We start from the raw sequence: 19,869 nt of genomic DNA, 5'->3' as shown, positions 1-19,869 counted from the left end.
TAATGTAACCTCTTACCTAATACCTCTGCCAATAATATAATTTCAAGATGTTTTCAGAAACGAATTTAGTACACTTTGTGTCAAAAAATTAAGCCTATCTCCAAAGAAAATAATGTTACGACTTCGGTAACCAAGCACCGGAATTTGGCAACGAACATTGTTAAAAATGTATTTTATGATTTTATTTGATTTCAATTATTGTTCACAGCACAGCAGAAATACAAATATTTTTTAACTATATATACTCGTATACCGTCAAACAAGCCAACTTTGCCATTTATGGTATCTTTGCCCCAAAAGCAATTTATAAACAATCCAGAATCAATTTTAGTTTTATGGTAACATTTATAATCAACTTTCCACCCAAATAATAAATATTGCCATAAAACTAAAATTGTTGCTTATATTACAGGATTTGCTTATAAATTGCTTTTGGGGCAAAGATACGTTGATTGGCAAAGTTGGCTTGTTTGACCGTACCATAGAAATCTAAATATTAACTTATCATTTAGATTTCTATGGTATATAACATTTCGGCCTGAAATAGCCCGCTGTGTGCCTCCCTATGTTGATGCTTTTCTCTTATAAAAGCTTTTCTATAAACTAAGTGACTATAATCAAATAGCAAATCATCACTACTTTGTACACAATACTTCTTTTAACTGACCCTTTTTATTATGTAATAAACCTTTTACTTATATTTAAAAAATACTTCTCTTGAAGTTTTGTTGTCATCTGTCATATTACAGAGTTCTTTTATAAGTCACAATGGCATATGTATATGTTTTTAGTAATTTTCTACTTTTAGTAATTGTACACGAGACGAGCAGTTCTTTATTATCGAGGTTTAGATTCCCCCACGAATATGTGGGTCCACCTGAAATGGTACAGCCTGACGAGTGGCCGCAAGACTTCTACAACAAGCTAATAGACGAGCGGCCCGAGCTGAATCTTATCTTTGGACCCTTGAGGCAAGCAAGGCTACAACATCTGCCGTTCATCCAAACCACTGCTGCCCCCAATATAACAGACACTGGCAGCATTATTTACGAGTATGCTGTTGAAAGCGTCCCACCTCTCAGCGATCAGTACGTGGACGACGACAAAGAGACATCGAGTGAGCCGGCGCGGCAGCCGTCGGTGCTGGCGCTGACGTCACAGACTAATAGCAGCGCCATGACCGGCCACAACAGTACTATAGCCTCCAAGAAAAACAACACCAGAAGTGTTGTGGATGATCTATCGTCTATGATTGACACATTTACAGGGCCGAAGGTAGCTTCGTGTTATACTTGTAACAAATGGCCTTTGGGCATCCCCAGCAACCCGTCCTGCCACGAGGCGTTCCAATCTGACGACTGGCGTTATAGGACTATGAGGAGGTTTTTTCGTGCCCATTGCTTTCAAAATATGTATAGGACTGGTTGGCGGGTCGAGCCTTTTACGCACCGGTCCGTGACATACACGAATGATAAAGGTCTGAAGCGTGGTTACTACGGGAATTACGAGGGAGGGTGTTACAAAAGGTTTACAGACGTCAGTGTAGTGTACACGTCGCGTGGGTGTCGGTCCTACTGGCCGGGGCTAGACCGCCACTTCCTAAGTCACAAGTTCGCCCGGCTGGAGGTCATGCTAAAGGAGAAGAAGGACGCGTGCATCGCGAGCCCGCACGCGTCGCTGACGCCGCTGGCGCGGGGCATCTCCCTGTTCAGCCGGCACCACGTGTGCGTCTGCGCTGGCAGGTATTGCAACGCCGCGAGCATCAACAACAGCTGTAAACTTTTCTTATTTATAGGTTTAGCATTTGTTAGTCTTTTTAATTTTAATTAAAAACTTTAATTTATTTTTGTCTTTCTTTTTTACATATCTCTAAATGGTCCTAGAACTTGTGCAAATTATGTGCTACCAACTCGAATACTAAAAGAACACGACTTAGCGTGTATCGAAAATTTAAATAGCTAAATCATACACCCTCTATAGAATCAGGTTTCTGTCTCGTTCACTCTAACTACACAACGTGTGTAACAGAAAGGAACAAGACATCTTGTTTACTAGACACACTAAAGACACCTAAAATCAATTTCTGAACTAACCAAAACGCTACTAACTTTAACAAGACCAGACACAGACCAATTTACTGCCAACTTTGAAGATTCATACACAAAGTTCTGGACGGATATTCGACTCTGTCCTTACCAGTTAGAGTTCAAATTCGTGTGTGTGGAAAGGGTTGCGGTCTAAATGAGTTGCTTGTTTGAGCTATTTAGGATTATCATTATTGTATCTTGGTACTGAAATAGATTTAATGTGTCTTCTGATTTATTTGAGGCCACGTGGACAAATTCATGAGTTTCAATCGTTATGACGATCAGTGGATTTGTTTTGGAAGTTAATGGGCTATTCATATGAATCTTATTTATGTTACACAGATGAACAAATTCATATTGCTCTTTAAAGGAATTTGTTGAAACTAGTCAGTGGTTATCTATCTGTTCTAGTTTAGCTCCAAAATTGTAGAGCCGAGTTTGTTGTAACTGCAGACCTCATAAAACTTGCCGCATTTTACTAGAAATAGCTCAGTTTTCAGAGTTCCATACCCAAAGGTTTTCCCAAGTTATAAAAAAACAAAGTGAATAAAAACTTTAACAGATTTGTCAAATAATTTAAATATTGGTAACAGATTTAATATCACACCAAGAACGAGTTTTCATTGCCCGTTACACCTGGACGTGCATTCGAAATATTTTAAACACAATTATATCGGTATCCTGATCTATGTAGCAATATATTAAAATCCTAGCCCGCCCTAATAATTTCACCCTGAGCTATTAATAAAACCGTATTTTTATGGCGTGACATATTTTATTACACCATCGTTCAGGGTACACGTACGGCCAAAAAAAGTACACACTTTTTGTAATCAATTTCAATTTGTGTGACACCATGTTTGTTTTAAAAGTTTCTCTCATTTTTTAAACTTGTGAACGAAGTTTATTTCCAACCTTGAACTAAATAAAGAGTCATAAAATTTTGTTTATTTTAAACAAATGATAAATTTTAATGGTGTTTTTGTAACACAATTAACATTGAACAGAAGATTATTTAGTAACTATAAATAAACGTGCCACTTTATTAAGCTAATTTATTTTAGGACTTAAAACCATACATTACGTAATTAGTAAATGAGGAAGTGCCAAATTAAAAGTAGGTCGGAAAGATGTACCTTCTTATTTATGTTATACACAGAACAGTTATCACAACTCCCCCTTACACTCACAAAAACGTAATTATTAGACCTTAGAGGAATAACATTTACCTAGTACGAATATTCCAATAAGATTCACTACGCGACAAAAAATCACACTCAAAATGAAAAATAATCATGCCATCTCAAAAATAATTGTAACTAATTCTGTCCCCCAGTGTACTAACCCTCTCCCTGGCGTGTGGGCCAATTAGTACAAAAAGTCTTTGATAATTAATAACACAGTTGCCTCTATCTCATACGTGAAATATTACGAACTATACACGTATAATATTTATAAATGAATAGTAAGATTTTATTAGCTAGTCTTGAACACAATTTTTATTTAGAAACCTTTTTACTTATGAAAGAAGAGGGTTGATATCATTCTAAACTAGGTTTTGCTGTCTGTGATATTTTCGCTTATACAGTCAATACTCGAAGTTAAAACGATTGATGTACCTGATAGTGCAGTAATGTCAAAAATTTATATGAGCATCCATTGATCAATTTATTACAGAACATTGTCTAGGCAAGACTGTTATAGTTGTGGGAGCAAGACAGCACAATTCAGATATAACGGTGTCTCGCTTACACACTGATGACAATCTTGCAATAACAGTTGTACCAGCAAAAGTCCCTTCGCATCACAATTATCATATCACATCTATCATAGTGATTGGATCAATGTCACTTGTGATTTAGATCATTACTCTTGTTACTGGTTTTAAATTATCTGTGGACGAACAAATTGTCGTTATTTCGATTTAATCAATTGATTACAGCTTCCTGTTTCCGACTTTCTTATTCTCACGGTACTTGGTCTTTGTTTTGTATTACTTGGCGACAACTATGCATTAGTTAAAAGGTGTTAGTTTGTATTATACCTAAGTATGCATAGATGCAAATAAGAGAATTTTTACGTTTAGATACCCCTTATTAGGGGTGCCTTAAGTATCTGATTTCAAGCCCAAAATATATTGCTCTTTGTACGAATTTATACCTCTTAGGCCAGCTTGATATCCATGCTAACATTGTGAAGGTAACTTAAGTAAATTTTGATAGATGAAATAGCAGACCTCTCATAACATTTACACCATCTGTAGGTATAGTCTGCATTGTAAAGTCCAGACAATCAATACTTAACACCCTACGAAGTACAAATTCGATAACTTATGGTCTGGCTAGACGGGCCCGATATTGATAGTCGGTGGGCGGATGTGGACGTAAGCGGCAATCCTGGCGGCCATGATTTATGCCCCGGTTTGTCCCACTGAGTTGTTGATGAAGAGGACGTCTGTACCCGCCGAGGGTTCAGCGTTAACTAATGGCTTTTTGATTCGGTGAGGTCGAAATTTAAATTTTCGTTTTTTTCTTTTCTTTTCTGGCGTTGCTTGCTTCTCTTGTATCTAGTTAAAACGCAATATTAGATAGCAATAGTTTGTATTATATAACTGTACTTGTTATAGATTGTCGTATAAATAATAAACCTTTTAATTAAAAGATTATAACCAATGTGCTTCATTAAAGCATACAAATAAAATTCGCGATCCATTATTGCATGTGACTGAACACTTTTTGTCTCACACGAGTACGTACACATTAGAAGATAGGAAAAAGCACGCACCACATATATGTTACCAAGTATTCTATGTCACCAAAAGCCAGGTAACAAATAGATGACTTACATCAAGTGAATACTCCTTTGAGTATATTATTATTATGAGGAGCTTGTGGCTAAGCTATAACCGCATAAGTGAATCGATCACAGGTTAAGCTATGTTGGACGCGGTTGGTCCGTAGATGGGTGTCCATCTTTGTCATAACTAGTTCCTCCGTGTTTCGGAAGGCACGTTAAATTGTGGGTCCCGGCTGTTATTCCTACATCTTTAACAGTCGTTACAAGGTAGTCAGAAGCTTGAAAAGTCTGACAACCAGTCTAACCAAGGAGTATCGTGTTGCCCAGGTAACTGGGCTGAGGAGGTCAGATAGGCAGTCGCTGCTTGTAAAACACTGGTACTTAGCTGAAACCGGTTGGACTGGTAGCCGACCCCAACATAGTTGGGAAAAGGCTAGGCGAATGATGATGAGTATATTATTATTATGCCATTGAACTCGTTCCTACAGCACTATATCTATTCTCGGTACACCTCAGGTTTATGCGAGCCTGGTACCTACTGCAATAGTTATTCATACTAAGCCATACACAGATTCATTGTAATGTAACACTATCTGATATACTACACCACATTTCTCAAACACTTTAGGGTTGTCAACTTTTACATTGAGTTCGAACTCATGAATACTAAATTAACCTTTTTCTAATCAACTACTTATTCTGGTACTTCAAACTTGGTTGTTTTTTCAAAACTTATGGACGAAGGTGTTGCGTACCAAACGCACTTGTTCCCTAATCTTTTTTTTATAGCCAAGAAGTATCCAATACCGGCGGTAGCACTTGTCAAAAAAGAGCAATTAATTATATTCCATTGTAAAGCTCAAAACAAAAGAGTAAAGCGAAGCGAAAGCAATCGCGACTTTTTAATTCACGAATAAAATATTGATAAGGTACTTAAATAACGAAGTGCCAACCCTAATCTCAGGTCGGGTCATTGTATCATTAAATATTGACATATGAAGCAAACACACTTATTAGTTCACTAAGATAGCACAGTTGCGTAATCGAGAAATAAATAATTGCCCATAATGATGATTGAAAGAAAGTATTAATCGATCGACTAAGAGAAATCGACAGTCGATATTTTAGTAACTAAATTGCTAGTTGATAACATATAATGCAATAATAAATATGAAGTAACCGGTATAATGAACGTTCGAAGTCATTAGATATTTGGAATGAATAATAAATACATCAAATTAGACATCATAAATAATAATAAACAGATGTGGTGACGTAAAAAGTCATAACATTCAGCTGATTAATGTTTTGGAGAGATAGTCGAATTGGCATAGTTTGATGATAATAGAGGTACTGAATTAGTGATCTCATCAATGGAAGAGAGCATTAAATATATATAGTTTTTGCTATGGATACGAGTAAACATCCTCAGTACGAGAGTCGTCTTAAAAAATGCTTGAAGAAGTATACATGTTATAGTGTTTTAAATAAATAAGTATAGTTAGTGATATGATGACCGTTGCCTTACACAACGCCGTAAATGAAGTCCTCAGTTCTTGTTAGCCTGTCTTACCCATGTGTGAAGCTGAAGATTGCATCATCGCAAAACCGCTTCCTGAGGCATCCACTAACCTATTTACACTCGCAATATACATTTCCATATTTCCTCCTCTAAAGCATCATAAACATTTTCATTCATAAGATCCAGTTAAGTCTATTTAAATATTCTCCAAGGAAAATGGTTTCATTCTCTTCATAAGTCGAAAATCTTTTGCGGAAATATCCGAATTCTTTGAAACAAGAAAGATTGTTTTAAATAAATGAATGTTTCTGGTCATTAAAAGAATAACAAAGACCTCTTAGAGGTACTTATTTTGGAATCTTCAAAGGCGTCTTTGGACTTATAAGAACAGATGACAAGAGAATCCGTCTTAAACTTTTGCCCCGGCGGATGGCGGATAGTGCAAAGTTTGGGAATGTAGGAGCCGGCTCCGTCGCCTCACTGCGCGTTCGGGTCTCAATCTATTTATTCATGCAAAAAACGTAGATAGCATTGTTGAATTTTATAGTTAACTTGCTTTTGTGCGGTTTGTGGGAACGATTGGGGAAGGTTGCACGTAAAATAAAACTTTATTCGATTACGATATTTTGGAGCTTCTTATGGAGAATTGTGAGGTGTCTACGGAATATCTTTTTTTTATAAGTTGGTTGGTATTCAATGGACTGGAGTTACGAGTACTGTAAAACTATTTCGTCTCTCGAGAGAGCACAATTATTACTAGTAATCAGTTACTTCGATCAAAATGCATTGAACACTTAAATAATAACAAAAATGCCTCCGATTCTTAGGCTGTATAACCTACTGCATCTAAAATGATTCTATCTAATGAATTAACAACTCCACTAGAAGCTTCAAAGGTTAGGCCATTAAGACATACAAATCTCCAAAACAAAGTGGTCATAGTAAGATGGATACCAGATCGTGAAAGTCAGTAAGTGACAGATTGAAATGGGTTGCAGATGTAAGACGATGCTTGACATTTACTCGATGTACTATTATTGAAATAGTCGGAGCTCTGAGTGTTTGTGAGGATGTAATTATATTTATATTGATCATGAATCAATTGGGATTTCTAGATACTGTTGCGGTATTAATATAGTAGTGAACGATTTTAAGAAATCATTAAATTAAATATGTTCCTGAAGCAACATTGTATTTTCTAGGCAATAGTCGAAACAAAATGGTCTTGTATACCTAATATGACTATACTTACGACTATGTTCTAAGAGCTTTTTTGTGTTGATTTTTCTCTACAGCCAGATATTTTAAAATCAGTGAAGAATAGACAAAATCTTGTCTTGCTGAATTTTAATGCGATATTTTAGTATCCCATTTGTTAACGTAATTATTTCATTCATTATTATCGTAATTATTTCATAACATATTGTATAAAGAAATATCACACTATAATAAGAATAATTTTCAGCTGTAATTGATATATTTCTTCTTTAATATGTTTTAATTACATAATTAACTAGCTGTTACCCGCGACTTCGTCCACGTGGTTAGAAAATATAACTTAGGATTTTTTTTTAAATCAGATTATTTTTTTGCGTTTCTGCCCTTAGTTGTAACATATTTGATTACTGATCTGCTCCTATTAATCATAGATTGATAGTAGATATATATCCTATTGCCTTCCTTAGTTAATGGACTAACACTGAAATATTTTTTCATACCGCTTAGTAGTTTCTGAGATAAGGGCGTTCAAGCGTGACAAACTCTTCAGCTTTATAATATAAGTAGGTATGTGTAGGTTATGTGCGTGCATATAGGAAAAAATAAACTTAAGGAATGTTTTTTAAATAATATCATAAAGAGGTAAAATTTGTGAGTCTGTGACATTGGGGGGATAGTCTCAACATATGTTGAACCGATTTCGAAAATTCTTTTACTAATAGAAAGTCATGTTATTTTTTTTGCACCTCTGGCAAGTTACTTTTCCTACAAAGATTGGACAGGGTTTTTCATACACACTGTATATCCCCAAACAAAGTCTAAGTCCAAATAGCGTGGGGACGTGGCAGCAAGTCCTCAAGATGATGGTAGAATGTTTCAATCCTTTTCTCACCGATCGCGTGCTTCTGCCGGTCAGAAATATGAGCCGGTGGGTAATTTTCTCGTGTTGTTTCTGGTCATGATAATTCGATACGAAATATATTTGTAAAACCTTTGGTTAATTTTTAGGCAATCATGACCAATAAGGTGGTAAACTTGGGCTTGCACATTCAATGCCAGTATAAAACGGCCTTCTTAAATCTGTTGCACCAAAAGACGGAATGTGAATGGTCACCGCTTAGCAGTCTTAATATTTCTGAAGGATGTTTTTAATATTTCAATACGTACTTTCCCAACTGAGAAGAACATACCGTTTGTTTCTTTTTGCCATTTAACACCTTCATAATATATACCGTGGTTCGGTATCTGATGTCGGAATCTGTAGCGCAGTCAATCATAGGAGTATAGGAAAATGCACTCCGTTCCTTATCAACCTAAGAAAGGCCGCCATGCCTTGCGGCAACATTTTGAGACACATCCGATACGTTATGTCAGATGATTTCGACATTGTTCAAAGAATGTCGAAGGCGATCAGAATTCAAATGTTCGTTGCGCTCTTTTTCTGTCTCTTAATGCCGTTCTCCAGTTATTCTTTCTTTCTGATTTTCTAATAGATTATGAATATTTTAGTGTGTGAGTGTTCGGTACAATTTATGTTTATCTCGGTCAAACTGTTGACCATCACGTTCATCACTTGTTTCAAAAGACTTATTAGTAGATATGCAAATTCGCTGAGAACTCAAGCATAATTTTCTATCAGTAAAAGTCTCCGACTCGCGATACAATGCGTGACGTTCACGATCAGCGGACTGTCGCGCATGTTCTGCACTTGCCTCTAGAGATCTAGAAGCAGATGCGTAGATACGCTGAGATATGAAACGCAATTAACGCTACGGAGCGAGTTGCAGCCTGATGTTCCCGAACAGCATCAACTCTCTCCTGACGCTCTTCGATAGATTCTTGGCACCTTATGATCCTCCATATTTTAGCTCCTTTGAAACGTTGGGAAAGATTTACCTTTTTTTAGTCATGGTTATAGTTTTATTGCGAAGTTACCTGATCAAGTAAAATGTAAGTGACTGGTCCGCTGGCTACTAAGTAGGTTTTATGACAATGTATAAAACAATAAAGACTTCTTTTAATTTACTTTTCAAAGTATGACAGACATCAAAATATGTCAAATGTTTGACAGGAAAGTAAGGTAAAGGCACCTAATTCCGCGGTGTTTTCATTATAACTTAAAAGAACATAAATTGAGTGTTTAATATACCTTTCTGTAGAATTGGCAATTTCTATTAGAAGTGTTATTTATCTTAATTTTGAAATATACTCACAGATTGACTGTATAAAAGATAAAAAATGTTAAATAGTGTAAAATGTAAAGAAGTCTGAGGCACCTTATTCCGATTTAAAAATTCTAATTCCAATGCATTTTGTTCCTAATTCTGAGTGTAAAAAATATTTAGGAAAGGAGAAAGGCAAATCTCTTTATTGTCTTTGGATTTTAAATCAATCTTAGTATTTAAAAAGGCTCGGTATTTAAAAACTTAATTTTCTCCTCAATTCGTGAAGAAATACTCAACAGTTAAGTGTTTTCGATAAAAAATATAAACCTCATAATATTTTGAACTAAACAAAAACTCACACAATATTAAACTATCATCTTAAACACTATTTAGCAAATTTAGTATGAAACATGCATTCAAGTAGCTGCTAGCCTTAAACTGAGCGATTATTAGAAAACCTACACATACTAAAGCCATCAATAATTGTAAGACTATTTGTTATATTATTATTAAAAAAACAGCTAAATTATTAATTAAATAAGACCTTGCTTTGATAAGACCGTTTTTTTTACAATATCGAAATATGGTGCCTTTACCTTAGTAAATTAAATTTGTAATTTTCTCGCCTTTTCCGCTTTTTTTTCGAATTTTTTCACCGTTTAAACCTTCCCTGGACTTCTACAAATACTTCAAGACTAAAAAAAGCCAAATCGGTTCAGCCGTTTTCGAGTTTTAGTGAGACTAACGAACAGCATTTCATTTTTATATATATAGATATTACCAAATCTGATTACACGATCGCGTTATCTTACTTTAGTTTTATAATCGCGTTTCGTTGTTGACCGTACTGATAGTACACTGTTGTGCAAACATTTTTTCCAATACACTGAACGATAGCGGGTTCAATACCCGCCCGGTAAATATGTAAATAAAGGGTCCCTTCGAAGGGTTACGTGGGTGACATTTTGTTACAAAATAATGTGAACATTGTTATGATTTTTTTTACTTTCTCGTTTTTATGAAATTGTTTGGGAAATTGGGTTATTTTTTCGTGTTACTGATGAGAATATATGAGTTTGTGTTTTGGAACTATTGTCGTGTTCTGTCGTATTTTTGGGCACGAAACGAATTATCTACAATATTTCGCTAACAATACTTAGATATTAGCAGTTATTGAATCTATATAAAGTGTAATGAAAAACACTGTAAAACTTTTCAAGTAAAACCCTTTTTTGAAGTCCTAGAATTATCTCTGAATAAATTAAATTAAAACATCCTTGAAATCTTCATTAACAGTGAAGTACGAAAAAAACGCTGATAAAATTAATTAAGAAATTTAAGAGAACTCCCTTTCAGAACAGAACCAATTAAAGGCAAGTCTTAAGTTTTAATAATCTCGACGTTCTAGAATACAATTTTTCGAATAAAAATGGCAATATTGAAACCCCTATTCGAAGAAATTTGATGATAACTTCGATACAAAGTCCAGACACTGAAACTATGTAGGACTTTACTATTTTTCATTATAAATAGTGTAAAATATATTGTATGATGTAATTGAGACTCCTTTTTAATTTAGGGTATTTTTTGGAACTAAAACTAGCACCTAGCACAAACGACCACCATCGTCTAGGAAATTCAAAAGATTTTATCAAATCTAGCGTGATCATCAAAAAACAATCACCTTTAAGCAAAAATAAGCCTAAACTACATTAAATAATAAAGGATAGATTACATTGTCTGCAACACAAGTATTACAGTGCAGACTGCTTTGTCTGGTAACACAAGGAATCAATCGGCTATAAATGTTTACTATCACGTAGACATGGAAACTGGATATTTATTCGTAATAACATATCTGTAGTCCGGCTATGTACCCTTGCTTAGTAGGGTGTGCTTGAGGGTCCGCACCCTCGCCCCTACCTGAGGGGATGGTGCAAGTCGGGAGCGGTTGCGGGTTGTAAAACATGTAAGTTGTTTTGTGAATTTGTAAGTATTTTTTTTGTAAATTTCTATTAATATTAGGGTCTGTAAGATTTCCTCTATGTTTTTTGGTATGGTTCAAGATAAAAGGTTTTGTCTTAAGTCCCACGTTGGGCGCCATTATACATACAGAACAGGAAAACAGGGAGTAAAGTTACAAATTTAAGTTAAACGACTTTTAAAACAGTCTAATATGGCCGTCTTGTCATTATATTTTTATAATTTAAACAAATTAAATAAATAATTAACAAGTTTTGTTACCACTTTGTTCATTGGTCTTTGCTAGTTATCAGACATTGCCCAAAATCCAATTAAAAAGAACCAGGCCAAAAAAAATAAAAAAATACTTAGATAGTTTCCATTGCATTTCGGCTATTCATTTAGGTGAGAATTACGGATGAAATACGAAGTTACCGAAAGAAGGACGACGAAAATAAAATACGCAAATGATGAGCGATGGCGAGTCACGTAATAAGCAAATTGACGGCGTACGTGTGAATGTTACGTGTGGCCCAAGTTGGAAACTTCAGCGGGCATTTCAAAGTTAATATCGATTTATTTTATTGTTCGTGTTTCGTGTTAGTTTCGCGAATATTGCAATTCTAGGAGACGAATAACTTTAAAATAAATAAAATTTAGCAAGTCCATCTATTCGTGTTCAACTCCGTTTTCACAGTGTGAAAAGTGGTAATAATGTTAATTAAAAATAACTACCAAATATAGGTAAATTTACCATCAATCTTGTTGACAACCTTAAGGTAACACCGCTGTAACTTAATTCTTGGGCCACACGGTCAGGTGAATCGAGCTTAAAATGAAATGCACAGTGCATTAAACTTGAATTTTCCGGCCGCACCTGTTTTTGGGAGATATTTTCTCAATTTACGCCCATCCGTTTATATCGAGCGGTTTATTCTAGTAGGAAATACTCTACTGGGATCAGGAATTTTAGTTAAGAATTTATGAGGTATGTTGTTGAATTTTGAGGTTAGAAATATTAGTAGCTAGCAAATAAATAAATATTTACGACGGATTTTGTTAAGCGAGTGCCAGCAACCAAACTCTAACTGTAATAAATATTTTTAATGTTTGTTTATCTGTACAATAGGGCTGTTCACCAAGTTATCGGTAATCATCAGCCCCTCTCGCCAAGTGTATGGGATTGACATTTTGTTTCGATAAGTCACGTCACTTTAACATGTCATCTTCATACATTCAAGCGTTTTCTATCAGAATTTCACTTGGTTCTGGGGTTTTAAGATCATTTTATTTTCCATGTTTCGTGTTTGTTGCTATAATATTATTTTGGACTATTATTTCTATCTTAAATAATAATAATTTGTTACTTAACATCAAGGTTTACATTTTAGCAGTCGACGAAATAAAATTATACAGTTTTATTTTGTCAAATTGATCGTTCCAATATAATATATTTGTAATCGGTGTCACTAATCCCCGTATGTTTGTATTATCCACCTGTAGCGGCGCATTTAATTTGCACGGATTTGTAAGCGGGCGTTTATGTTATGTATGCACGCTTGTTTTACTCGGCGGGGTGGTAGAAATGGAAATCTACTAATTTGTTGGGACTACGAAGTATGGATTATGGTTCTAGCAAGTTTTTTATTTTGAAAACATTACAATGTAAATGCTTTTTATAATATTTTTAGGTTATGTGAGCAAAATTTAAAGCTTTTCATAAATTATTTAAAGCTTTGCTACTCGTACCTTGAGCTAACAGAGCATCAGATTTATTTTCTACTTTACAGTTTTGTTTTAGTTTTACTAAGTAGTTTTTGAGGTCAAACAAACGTAAACTACATGGATTCTCTAGAGGGGAACATCCTAATTGAGAAAAAAAAACACCACAGAATAACATCGTTAATATATACAATGTAAGTACAACGCAAGGCACAATAGTGGTATAACTCCTATTTTTGCATTTTGCCTGTAAAACCTCATTTCCTATCTCAACTGAATCATTCCTTGCACTTTCCATACGTAAGTCAGCTAAAGCGTTACGATTACGTTCCGTATTACCTCGTTAAGGCCAAAACAAATGGTTGTATAAGCGACATCGTTTGACGAGAGCCGTGTAATCTGGTCCTCAGTCACGCCAGCCCTACAGTGATTGATACAATGAGCTTACTCAAGATTCCCTTCAAAATTCAACACGAAAAGATCGAAACGATTTTTTTTGACTGATGGAAAGTTTTGAGGAATTTTCATGAATTTTCGGATGGTGTTTTTTGTTAAATTGTGGAATTTTTTAATTTTGCCTTATTTATGTTTATGTAATATTTTCGGCTCCGTCTCATCTTCGATTAATTTTATTTACTAATTACATAAACAATTGAAAACAATAATTACCAGTTCTAGTTTTTGTAAAATTGAGTGCTTAATTAAAATTGTACCTTTCAATTAATTATTTGTCGTTCACGAGTGGGTATTGTATTATTACGATTACCCCACATTCATCAAATTAAGCCTTTATGGGAAGTTTTCTATGTCTATACCGCGTCTCATAATTCTTTCCACAATCCCCATGGGACACGGCTGTTGTATCTAATCTTCACAATCTCTAAAGACCCAAGGCATTTATAGATTAAGAATGACTTAAAACTGATAAAATATTCAATTTGATTCATCATAAGATTTTGCAAAATCACGTTTCGCCGAGGGGTGGATTTTAAATTAATTTCTTTTGGGGTTCGACCCCAGTCTATGTTTGGCAGGTACGATACGGCTAATTGCTGTCAATCTATATTCAGCTTGCTTTATGCCTGTTTTGACAGTTTGACATATTAGTTAATATCATAGAAATGTAACAGATACTTTGTAGACATTGCTTTTTTTATGAATATAAATTATCCTTACATTTTACACGTTTTTAGCAATTGCATCACATTATAGTGAAAATAAATACTTAACCGAATAGCCATTGCATTTGCTTCACATTAGATATTCGTCCTTACCTGAAACAGTAAAACATACATTGGTTATTTATGAACACATTAATACATAACTACTTGTTAATGATAGAGTAAATTAACAAAATTTAATCGAGTTTTCAAGCATATAGCACCTCTTTTTGCTTAATGTGCTTTCAAAATAAACAGTCCTAAGTAAGATATTCAGATAATGACCGTCATTTTTAAAAGATTTAGGGCCGATTTTCCATCGCCAGATAACTTTTATTCGATGAATATGTTTGACGTTCTGACAGTTTTTGTATAGGAAATATGTCAAACGGCCACATTTATTCCTCAGATAAAAGTTAACTGACGATTGAAAAATCGGCACTTAAAGAATCTAATTGAAATGGTCTAATCAAAACACTCACATTTTGGAGTCTTCTTAACATTTTAATATACGGTAAGTTTTCTCTTTTCAGATATAGTTTTTTTTTTTTGTCTTATAAAGAATTTGTTTTCATCATAACGATATGACCAATGTTTTGCGACAATTCCTTTTGTGTTATAGTGTATTTCATTGTTGGCTAGCTACCAGCGGATTTCTCGGCGATTAGTCTACGTAATGTATGGTGATGGCACTAAAATTGTTGTTTATGGCTCGCTAAGGTCATGACCTAGTCTATGCCGAGTTGTGTAACTACTTTCTTAGTTTTATTACTACTACGTACTAGTACAAATGTATTGTTACGAGTATGTTACTATTTGATTGTATTTTTTTGTTTAATATTTTTAGGATTTTATATTTTGTTTAGGACATTAAAACTGACGTTCACTTGCATCCTCCGAATCAATATTTTGTATCTAACATTGTACTTAAAAAATATTAAAATTTTTAATTAAAATTACTAGAAACAATTAGTAAGATCTTAATCAATAAGTGCAAAACATGACTTCAAGACAATAGTAAATTCTTCAAAAATATGTATTTATCGGAATTTTCTGCTCCAAGAGATTAAGAACATCGTAAACATAGAACATCAAAATACATGTCAAAATATTTAAACCGCAGTTTTTTTTTGTAGCCACACTTTCCCTGTCTTTCAAAGATAAGTATATAACAAAGTGGGGTTTCAAAGTTTCGTCTCGTCCGTCCGTGTCGCCTGTCAGCTCTCGATGCTCGAACATAAATCAGGAATGCTGAACAAACACTGAACACAAACAATTTTCACAAGAAACGTGAAAAATGAACGATACTCGTAAATTGATGTATGTATAAAAGTTTTGCCAAATAGGTTTTTATTTGGAAACGGTATTTTTTCATGTTAATTTCAGAGTATTTTTTGTTTTACATAATTTGTACAGCATAAACGGTATGCATGAATTAATAAAATTCATTCATATACCTAGCAAAAATATTACGAATCTTTTCAACTAAATAACTTTTTGATTTAACATCCATTTTTATAACAACAAAATACGCTTGCAAATTTATGTACATATAAATTTTTTCGTTCGTTTACTAGTATTGTCACTATCCTAGCGTCTCGTACAGGACACAAAATATTAATAGCCTAACATACGTGTGGGAAACACGATACTTCTTAGTAAGACTGATTGTCAGACTTTCTAGCTTCTGACTCCCCATAAGAACTGACAAAGGTGTGGACCCATAATTTAACGTACCTTCCGAAACACGGAGGAACTCATTATGACGTAGATGATCACCCATCAGCAGACCGCTTGTATCAAGCGTAGCTTAACTTGAGATAAATCATAACAATCAGTCAAAAATGTCTCACAAAATGACTACTATGACGAAATAACGTACCTCTAATCTGAGGTACCATAATACTGAGTAACAACATTATGTAAGACCTACCTACATAAGGAAGACAGGTCATCACGAGCAGTCAGGCCCTGATGCTCTATCACCTGATGCACGCGTGACCTTTGACCCGGCACGTTCCTGCACTCATAACGAAAGCATTATCTAGACTGACAGTCAGACAGTCTAACTACCGTGATGTTAACTATAAACCGCTTTTGCGTAAATTTTCTTCCAAGTCTTTGGCGATGGAAACATTTTTTTTATTGCCTAATTCTTGGTGATATTTCGTAATTGTTCGTCAACCTGTTTATAGTGGATTTCTAGAATATATGGTTATATTGCAACAAATAGTAACAACCTATGTCAATTTAACAATAATTAATCAACAATAACTCAATAGGCTATCGATGTCTAAGCATTAAAACTGTAGGGTACTCAGTATTACCAAATAAATTAAATTGACCGAACAATTCCAACTTGTTCAATTTGAATCAATCATTGTTTTGTTACAATCAATGAATGACGTCATTTGACATAAAGATAATAATGACAGATCACTAGAAGTACTGTCACGAACAAAAATCAATAAACAAATGAAGATATTCGAACTGCCAAATATGATTAAAATGTCTACAAATTTTGTATTAGTAAGTTTATGTAGAAGTATCTAACTTAGGGTTTCTTTGTTTCCCATTGTCGAGGTATTATTTCAAGAGCTGATTCAAGAGTCTTGTAAATCAGGAGGGCAACCAACATATGTTAATGTAATGTACGATTATTGCAGTTGTCAAAGCGGTATATATAGTGCACTAAATTGTCTCTCTTTCTAGTGTTTAAAGCATTATGTCGTTGGCTGTACTATTTGCTATTTAGATTAGTTCTTCATGTCAAGGTGACGTGAAAATGTGCTTGCTTTGATTGATTGAGTATGAATGAATGTTTTGACATTCGATTCGGTATGCGCAAACATTTGAGGGATTGGTAGGTTATGTAAATAATGATCTGTCTTTGTGAAGGTTTTAGAACTAAGGGCAATGGGTTTATGGTGTGTGTAATAAATTGTTACGTGCCTTTTAATATTGGTGGGTAAATTCGTTAATCTGCTTACTATAAGAAACAAGGTTATTATAATTTCTTGGATCATTTTTAAATCACTTCTTTACACGGCGTTAGCAGAGAATTGAATTAATGAATTTACAGCGAGACTGTAAAATAATATAAATTGGAATCTAGGCTTCTAACATCATCAAATTTTAGGCACTATTGGTGCCTACTAATTGATTGCAACTATACCGGGCAATTGATAATCTTTTTTTGTAATACCAAAAATATAAATTATATTATCAGCAGACGGCAACGCATTCTATTATACATTGCCCTAAATTTAAGTAAAAACAAAAAAATCAAACCGACATCAAATATAAAACTACTGAGCCAAGCCTGATAGAACCAAATGACGGCAATGTCACGTTAAGTGATAAAAGAAACAACAAAAGCCGTTATCCAGTCCGAAGATCTGAGGTAAAAAAATTAAAAAAAAAACAGGACGTGAACGAATCGACAACCTCTTCTTTTATAAATCGGTTAAATATAATACATTCAAGCTTGTAACCTCCACGCAAAACTAATACATACATACCATTATCAAAGTAACCGTTCGATTAGATCAATCATACAAGATACGAAAGGTCACACAAGTTCCGTTCGCCATTGCAATTGATTGCAATACATTTAGCTGTTACTTGAGTGGACTTGCTTTTATTTATGTAATATGTACAGCTTATATTTATTATGTAAGGGCTTCCCTGGGAACTTGGCTAAAGCTAAGTTGATTTAATTAATTTCCTGTGAAATACTTGTGGAGGTGAAAGTCATGAAATTATTTTAGCTCGTTTTGTAGTTAATGTGCTCGCTAGATTAATTATAGTGTTTTCTATACTTGTTTGGTACTTCTTTTAATTGCCGTAACTGCTTAAATTGGTAATGTAAAAAAATTGATTTATTCGCTGGGAGCCGCTACAGGGACTAAATTATTTGGAATGCTAAAAGAAATATTAACTTACACAACCGTCTTATAATTTATTCCTGTTAATACTACAAAACCAGCGAATAAAAACAATATTAATTAGTTTTTACTTAGCGATCAGAAATAGTTTTAAAGTTTAATATTTGTTTTTCTTTTATCCGAATCGGCGACCACTCGCTAAACTTACCAGTGGCTAAATCAAAAGTCGTGACTCGAATTGAAATTTTCAATTTGCACTATTTGTATTTAACTAAAGTATAATTAAACATTATAATCGAAACACCAAAACCATCTTCGTCGGTTGTTTTAATTTTGACAAACTAAACACTACTTTTAGCCTAAAATAACTAAAATAAGTGAAACTTTGACGCCCACCCTGCCACAGATTGAAGGCGGGAAATAAATCGTTTGACAGGTCAATAACATGTGCATCGTTTACCAATGACACCTAATTCCATGGTTAACTGCCAAACTACTTAGATAACAGTTATCTGAAGAGGAAGTAAATACAGCTCACACGTCTTTGAACTTATAGGGAAAACTAATATTACTCACGTGCACACATACGCACCTATTTAAATCGTTATGACACGTGGCTGATTGACTTATGCTTTGGTAAAGAAAAAAAATACGACCTCCTTGCTTCCAAAGAGGTTTTAGTTTTCGGTCGAAACATCTTTTTTTTAGAAGTTCTGTGTATGGATAGGGTGCATGAAACTAGTTACAGAAAGGCGAAATGGATGTGCAAAACCATTGTTAGTGAATAAACAAAAGAATAGCCCCAGCGCAGTCATATTTCCCGAATCACCGTGTAACAGACGCAGAGCGAGATGATTTCCATACTAATCTAAATTTGAGGCTCATATTACCACATTCAGCACACATGTTTAAAACATAAAGAATAATATGATAAACACCGTATCATGCCGCCTAAACGCCAGTGTTGCTATAAGAATGACTCGCAATTTTTAAACCACCCTGGCAACCCTAGCGGGTTCCCGCGTTTCCTGCCACGTCAATCAGGCACTACCCGCCATTTCTCACTGACAGCTAGCGGAAGGAGGTAACTTTTTAAAATATAGAGCGCAAATGTAAATCTGGGCGCGATCATGTTTATTTTGTTTTGATTTTGGAATATTGGAGAGGTAAATAAATGGGGTTTTTGTTTGTGTGTGTTGTATTTTGAGAGCGGTTATAAATCGTGGAACTTTGTTTGCCTGTGACGTGTTCTGGGCGTGTTGGGTACAAACTGCGTTCAATTAAATTGTTTTCTTTTTTATTTATCGTTCATTCTGATGTTGATTTAAGTAAGGTTCACTATAAATTGTC

At 34.5% G+C, this 19,869-nt stretch overlaps 2 protein-coding genes across 3 annotated transcripts in view; one reads left to right on the top strand and one right to left on the bottom strand.

Annotated features, from left to right (window-relative positions):
- LOC113497488 overlaps positions 1-19,869 on the bottom strand; it is a 141,507-nt gene that overhangs the window by 46,232 nt on the left and 75,406 nt on the right. The window lies entirely within an intron of this gene.
- Positions 472-2,970, top strand: LOC113497490. The gene has a single exon (XM_026877056.1). The coding sequence runs from the start codon at positions 769-771 to the stop codon at positions 1,828-1,830; it is 1,062 nt and encodes a 353-aa protein (XP_026732857.1). The 5' UTR covers positions 472-768; the 3' UTR covers positions 1,831-2,970.

This window comes from Trichoplusia ni, chromosome 9, assembly GCF_003590095.1.
Source record: "Trichoplusia ni isolate ovarian cell line Hi5 chromosome 9, tn1, whole genome shotgun sequence".
Classification (NCBI taxonomy): Eukaryota; Metazoa; Arthropoda; class Insecta; order Lepidoptera; family Noctuidae; genus Trichoplusia; species Trichoplusia ni.
This window is presented reverse-complemented; position numbering and strand designations above follow the sequence as displayed.